The sequence below is a fragment of the Mycteria americana genome, chromosome 1, assembly GCF_035582795.1.
Source record: "Mycteria americana isolate JAX WOST 10 ecotype Jacksonville Zoo and Gardens chromosome 1, USCA_MyAme_1.0, whole genome shotgun sequence".
NCBI lineage: Eukaryota > Metazoa > Chordata > Aves > Ciconiiformes > Ciconiidae > Mycteria > Mycteria americana.
This window is the reverse complement of record NC_134365.1, coordinates 83571024-83578592: the sequence shown is the minus strand read 5'-3', so window position 1 is coordinate 83578592 and position 7569 is coordinate 83571024. Positions and strand designations below refer to the sequence as shown.

The 7569-nt window shown below is 50.1% G+C and overlaps 1 protein-coding gene across 1 annotated transcript; it reads left to right on the top strand.

Moving 5' to 3' along the window:
- The first annotated feature begins 3818 nt into the window (after window positions 1–3818).
- On the top strand, window positions 3819–6149 carry LOC142404749 (potassium voltage-gated channel subfamily A member 1-like). The gene has a single exon (XM_075491747.1). It carries the CDS (start codon window positions 3909–3911, stop codon window positions 5850–5852), a length of 1944 nt encoding a protein of 647 aa, XP_075347862.1. The 5' UTR covers window positions 3819–3908; the 3' UTR covers window positions 5853–6149.
- Window positions 6150–7569: the final 1420 nt, after the last annotated feature.

Below are 7569 nucleotides of genomic sequence, written 5' to 3'. Positions count from 1 at the left end.
GCTATGTAATGGCATGTATTGGGTGCTGCTCACCAGCGCATGATGGCTTGGATCAGCCAGTTGCATCTGTCCCAGTACCCAAGGGCAGGGGGAGGCCAGTGCAAAGCTGACAATGCCGCAGAAGATGGGGGGCAGTTACAGAAGTCTCATATGTGGTGCACATGATTACACAGATCTGGGCGTAGGCATGTATTATTCATGTCCCCGGCATGATGGCTGTACAGGGCATAAGGATATGATCCTTCTTTTCTCCACATGGAATTGTTGGTAAGGTAGTGTCGGGGATGCACACTTGCCTTTAGGTAAAAGAGAATCTCTAGCTTGGACAGTGTTTCTTCTTCTGCAAAGCTTGTATGAGCCTCTCATAGATGCTAGCTGGTAAAGTAGGGAATCTTAAAAGAATCGCATTTAGGCAGGCCCTTGATGCTGCCTAACCAGGGGAGTCCCATTTACTAGCCACCTGTCCAGCCTCAGGAGAAAACTGCAAATGAGGCTGCGGGATAAGCCACTAATGGTGCTGTGTGTACCAGATGGGGGAAAAAAGCAACCTCGCCATCACAGGGGATGGCAAAAGCCATTATAACTGGATTAGAAGAACTGAGTGGCAGTGGGAGCTGGAGAGAATGGTAAGTTTTGGTGTGGATGCGCTGGAGTGTACGGGACTGATTGTGTGTGTGCATGTGCTCAGGGTAGAAAATACTTTTTGCTAAATCACAAGTACGGGGACAAATAAATTATTCGTCAGTGAGTGCCTGGTTAAAACATTAGTAGCACATCTCAGCACTTGGTATGTCCCACTATTCTGCATGTCATCCTTTCTCTCCAGTACCTTGGCTTTCTGCTGGTAGGACTGCTCTTCAAGAAAGTGTTCAGTCTTTTCACCACATTCAAAAAATTAAGGATGCTAAATAAGAATTGCCCTTTAAAATTCCCTGCTTGGAGTGGATGTTTCTTCCCCTTTAACATCATCCTCCCACTTTCTCTTCACCACTTTCTCCCCTCTTCCTTTGTCCCTGTATGATACACAGATACTAGATTCTCAGAATTGTTAAAGCTGCACAGAAAGTAGTTATATTCTACTCAAACACTATACAGAGCAGCTGTATTTTCCTGCTATATCAATTAATACTGTACATTTTCTTCATAGGGTTTTCCATGAGGCTTTCAGCAAGATGAACGTGGGCTAGTCTGTCTTTTTCTCTGCACTTTAGCATAATCCCATCTGCCTGCAAATTCAGGATGTGAACACTACAACACAACATTTAGAAGGGCTAGAAATTTGGGTTTTAATCAAGAGAGAATTTTAAAAGTGTCACCAGCAGTGGGAACTGAAGTGTAGGATCAGGGTTGAGAAGGGATGTGGGTTTTTTATGAAGGCTGCTTGAAAGAGGGGGAGGAAGATCTGTGATGGTTAGCATGTATATGTCCCTCTAGAGGGCTGGGGGTTGTTCTCAGAGCCTGTGGGGACTCATCTAATGCAATGACAGGTCACATAAATGCAGGGTGGTTGCAAGCAAAGGCTAAATGTAACCCTTGTGGGAGGAGGTCCCTGGAAGGGAGTTTTGCAGATGGGGAGAAGGGTGTATATGTTCGAACACATGCAGGAACAGCAGGCTGAATGAAAAAAGTACAGAGGTGAGGGAGCAGGCACAGGTGCCGCAAACTCATGGTTTATGTTGTGTTACTGGTTATATTAGTATGCAGATGAAAGCACAGTTGAGCGTCTGTGGATGCCTGTGACAGGGACATACTCACTGAGCAGCCTCCAAAGGTGTTTGTTGTGATAGCCAGCTGCCACAGTTCCTGGGGTGCAAGGTATTAATTTTGACTGGCATTGCCTCCGGGAGAGCTATATGAACTTGTCTAGGGGATGTTTCCTCTTGAAATAAATGATTATTCCTGAGGCAAGGTTTGGAGGGAGAATATCTTGCATTAGTGGAGCTGGAAGAGCCGGAAAAACAGACTAATTTTCCAGTGTGCAAGCCCTTCCTCTGGTTATAATCTCTGACATGCATTGATAACAGATCAGTTGTTATTTGTTGGGGTGCTCAGGTGTGTCTGTATTTATTGCAGAGCTTGCTAGTCCCAAAGCGTATTATACTACATTTTGCAGGTTTGGTACATTATTCCGTTAAATGACTGCTCCTGTAAATCAAAGGACCATTATTTTCAAAGGGCTGCTCTAGAAAACTTATCTGTAATTTTGCTTCTAGGAATTACTTCTGTGAGTAAAGCGGTCCTTTACTTCACCGGCACAGTGATTCTGTGCTCAGTTCTCAGAGGTAAATTAGAGAACATGACCATGTCATGGGCAAATCATCACTTACAGTAATCATTTAATATAATTATGGTTTTCTATTTTGGCACTGTTTTTAATATCTTTGGGCATATTTCATACACAGAGGTAATGTTTTAAATTAAGTGAAAACCCACTAATCCCAGTGAATCTAGGTAAACTATTTGCTGGAGCTATGAGTACCACCACAAGGATTCAGTAAAAATGTCACTGCAGTGATGCCAACTGGAATGCAAAATGATTTTTCACTTAATTTAATATTTTCTATACATGATTTTGTTAGAAACCCAGAAACTCCACAAGGGTGAAGTGGTATATAAACCATTTAATCCTACAGTATTTGTATACATATTTAGTATACTGCCTTATAGACCTTGAATAGAATGTATGAGCTCACAGTTTGAATACAGAAAATAAGATCTTAACATTGATTGTATTACTGAACTGTAATTTAAGTCATTGTGTAAAGCTGCTTCAATTCATTTTCTCTAATAAAATCTGCATCTACTGAAATGTATCAGCCGTGGATGTGGGTTTAAGAATGCGTCAAAGGGAAAGTACGGTCCCGGTTTGCAAATGCTAACGTGAAGGTAGCCTGGTAGAAATGTTGTTGTCTGTTGGCTTTGGAAGCACCTTTTGGAGCTGCACCAATTCCAAGATAAAGTGGGGGAGGAGGGGGGAGAGCAAAGCAAAGTGAAAGAAAATACCTAATCCCTTCCTTTGTTCTCATTACGCTGGGGGGGGGGGACGACACGGACGGACACACACGCCAAGAGGCGCCAGGAATCCCCGGAGCCGTCGATTATGATTTTCATTATAGGTGAGTGGGGGTTTACAGCCAGAGCCCTCCCTGCGCGCAATCCCTTTAGCGAGTAATCCACGCGCGGGGCCCGCACGGTAATCCCCTGCTGCGGCGGCGGCCAGCGGGGGCTGCGTGGCGGCGGGCCGGCCGCGTGCGGGCTGGGGAGCGGGCGGGGTCTCCCGCGCCCCACGGGGCGGAGGGCGGCGCCGGACCCCCCACCCGGGCACAGGTGCCCCCGCGGCCCCGCCACTCTGTGCCCGGCTTCCCCCTTCTCAGGAGCGGTCCCCGAGCGGCCCCCGCCGCGAAGCCCCCCCGTCCCCCGGCGCGGCGGTCCGGCGGCACCTGTGGGCATCCGCAGCGACTGCCCGGCCGGGGGCCGTCCCGCTCCCGACGGGTGAGATCCCCTGCCCGGAGCCTGTCCCTGCCCCGGTGCGGAGCCCCTCGCGGGGCGGGGCGCGGCGGGGCGGGGCGGGGGGGGACGCGGTATCCCGGTGCCCGGGGGAGGCTGCCGCTGCCTGCACGGGGCCGCGGAGGAGAAGGGATCCTTTTTGACGTCAAGTGACCATAATGTAATGATCGCTCGTTCATATCCGGGTCCGCGGGCGGCTCCCCTGGGCCGCGCTCGGCCGCGCGCCGCCGCGCAGTGAGGCGGAGGCAGGCAGGGCAGGGCAGGGCAAGGCAGGGCAGGGCAGGGCAGGGCAGGGCAGGGCGGCCGCCCGGAGGTGGCCGGCGGCGGCGGCAGCGGCGGCGGGGCGGCGAGCGCAGCATGCCCGCCGCCTCAGACGCGCTTGCCTCCTGCCGCCGCTGCCCATGGAGATCGCGCTGGTGACTCTGGAGAACGGCGGCGCCACGGCCATCGCGGGCGGCGAGGATGCCGCGGCCGGCGGCAGCGGCGGCGGCAGCGCCCGGGCCCGGCGGCGGGGCGACTTGCTCCATATCGCCGGCTCCGCCGCCGCCGCGCCGCGGCTGAGCGACGGCAAGGAGGGCGCCCCGCCGCCTCCGCCGCCGCCGCCGCCGCCGGCGGACGAGGAGCGGGAGCGGCCCCCGCCGGCCCCCCGGGGAGGCGGCGGGAGGCGCCGCAGCGGCAGTGCGAGCAGCCCCAACGGCCAGGCAGCCGCGCGCGGAGCCCCCCCGCCGCCCCAACCGCCGCCTCAACCGCCGCCGCGCGCCCCGCGCCCCGGTGCGGCGGTGGAGATGGGCCCCGCGGAGGAAGGGGGGCACCGCCGGGGCATGGCCATGGCGGCGGCGGGCGAGGAGGAGGAGGAGACGGCGGCGGCGGCCAACCGGGGCGTCATGCACCACCAGCGGGTGCTGATCAACATCTCGGGGCTGCGCTTCGAGACCCAGCTGGGCACCCTCAACCAGTTCCCCAACACGCTGCTGGGAGACCCGGATAAGCGCATGCGCTACTTCGACCCGCTCCGCAACGAGTACTTCTTCGACCGCAACCGGCCCAGCTTCGACGGGATCCTCTACTTCTACCAGTCCGGGGGTAAGCTCCGCCGGCCCGTCAATGTCTCCATCGACGTCTTCGCCGACGAGATCCGCTTCTACCAGCTGGGTGAGGAGGCCATGGAGCGCTTCCGGGAGGATGAGGGCTTCATCAAAGAGGAGGAGAAGCCCCTGCCCCGCAACGAGTTCCAGCGCCAGGTCTGGCTCATCTTTGAGTACCCGGAGAGCTCCGGCTCGGCCCGGGCCATCGCCATCGTCTCCGTGCTGGTCATCCTCATCTCCATCATCACCTTCTGCCTGGAGACCCTGCCGGAATTCAGGGATGAGAGGGAGATGCCTGTGCCCCTGCCCCCACAAAGTGGAGGTTTGAATGGCACGACTGGGGACTCCCCACCCATGCAGTCACCCAGTAGCCTCTCTGACCCCTTCTTTATCATCGAGACCACCTGCGTGATCTGGTTCACCTTTGAGCTCCTTGTCCGCTTCTTCGCCTGCCCCAGCAAACCTGAGTTCTCCCGCAACATCATGAACATCATCGACATCGTGGCCATCATCCCCTACTTCATCACCCTGGGCACCGAGCTGGCCCATGAGCAGCAGCAGCCTGGGGCTGGCAGTAGCAATGGGGGCGGGGGACAGCAGCAAGCCATGTCCCTGGCCATCCTCAGAGTCATTCGCCTGGTCAGAGTCTTCAGGATCTTCAAGCTCTCCAGGCACTCCAAGGGTCTGCAGATCTTGGGACAGACTTTGAAAGCCAGCATGAGGGAGCTGGGCCTCCTCATCTTCTTCCTCTTTATTGGGGTGATCCTCTTCTCCAGTGCTGTCTACTTTGCAGAGGCCGATGACCCTGAGTCTCATTTCTCCAGCATCCCTGATGCTTTCTGGTGGGCAGTGGTAACCATGACCACTGTGGGCTATGGGGATATGCGACCTGTCACCGTGGGGGGCAAGATTGTGGGTTCCTTGTGTGCCATCGCAGGTGTGCTCACCATCGCCCTGCCTGTCCCTGTCATTGTATCCAACTTCAATTACTTCTACCACCGAGAGACTGATCATGAAGAGCAAGCTATCCTCAAAGATGAACACAGTAGTGCTCAGGGCAGCACAGCAGGGGGAGATGCAAAGAGAAGATCCAGTAGAACCTCTCTGAACAAATCTGTTGTGCACTTGGAAAACAGTGAGGGGTTCAACAATGGCACCAGCTCCTTAGAGAAAACCAATATCAAAGCGAAAAGTAATGTAGATCTCAGAAAATCCCTCTATGCTCTCTGTCTGGACACCAATAGGGAAACAGACCTGTAAGGAGAGGAGGGAGAGTTCAGAGATGCAGAACGATTTGCAGGTGTCAGAAGCTTACTACTGTAATTATTCTTTTGGTACCAATTAGTTTTTTAAATCAGGCTATATTTTATAAATTGATCACTATCCTGAGTAGTCCTCCAGGAATACATGTTTTTATGTTCTTTTTCCATGACACAAAGGGTCACCTATTTTTAAAATAGACTAAGAATAAGCTGCACTCCATGATGCAGGAGCTGGTAAATTATGACAGTGCAAAATCTAATTCGTAGAAACTTATTTTAGCAAATGGTGGTTGGTTTTAAATGGGTCATTTGTAACCAATTCAGTTTCTCCAAGTTTAGTATTAAAGAGTTGGGGGATGTGTGTGTGGAGAATGAATGGATTGGGGGGGGAGGGGGGTTGAGGGTTTTTGTACTGTAGTTTCAAACTGAAATTATTCCAATATATTTTGTATCTGTATAACTGTATTTATGGTTGAAAGGGGATTTCTTATTCCTGTGAAATACAACATCGTTAAAGCACTAGGAACATTAGCAGATCAGCACTTTCAGAGTTTTCCACTTGTGATCAGCACAGATCTGGTTATCTAGTATGTGAAGTGAATTTGGTGCTTTTAACCCTATAGCAGAAAACTTTTATTGTCATTGATATGTTAGTTTCTTGTGAGCCTTAAATTATTAAATATTGTAGATATACTTCTTTATAAATAATTTTATTAATTACCTTACTGTTTCAAATTTCTAAATAATTCAGTCCTGTGCTTACTGTCCCCACTCAAAAAAATGTATGTGCAGCTTTTTTTTTTGTAGTTTTACAGTTTTATACCTTCATTATATTTTTGAGACCGAAAGAAAAAAAATTATTGTCTGCTGTTAGTGGTTTCGATCCAAGTGCACAACAGATCAAAAACATGAGGGAGTGGATAGATACAACAAGAAAGTAGAATATGACTGCAATATTTGCAAAACTATTTTCATTGTACACTCCAGATTACTTTGGCATGTGTATCAGTCGCCTTTATGTATCCATACCATTTGTGTACACAGTTCACTGTTTTTAATTATCATAGTCTGGAAACGGACAGCACTTAAAGAGTCTAACATGGCATGCCGTGCTACTTAAATAACCGTTGCGTGGCTTATACCTTGGACTCAGATGGAAAGCATCACTCTTCATCATAACACATCATTGTTTTCTTTTATTTCCAAACAAAACCTTTTCAGTGCTGTGGATTTTACAGTTAAGATGTTGTTGAAAGACGAATGACACATTATCTTCATCGTGATAAGACAGCACTGTACAGCTTACTAGTGAAGACTGACACAAAGTTGCTTCTTTACTTTAAGTCAAAGCGCTGTGTTATCATTTTTTTTGCAAAGGACATCTCTCTTTTCCCCTCAAACTTCTGTTTTATTGCTGAAGGATGTTTCATGCCTTTACCACATACAGTGGCACAGCAAGACTAGCAGAAAGAGAAGTTTTGATGGTCAACGCTCAAGGTTTGTTTCTAACAAATTTTCTAATACAACTAAGTAAATACTAAATCAGGATTGTAATTTATGCAAGTACCTCAGATATATGTACTGTGATAAATTTAAATCAGCTTTGCAAAACAGCGTTTTGACATTCTCTCGTCCAGACACAAATTCTGCTTACCCGTCCCTTACCGTGCTGTTTAATGATAATGGCCAAATGCATGATGTTTTTCCTTTCTATT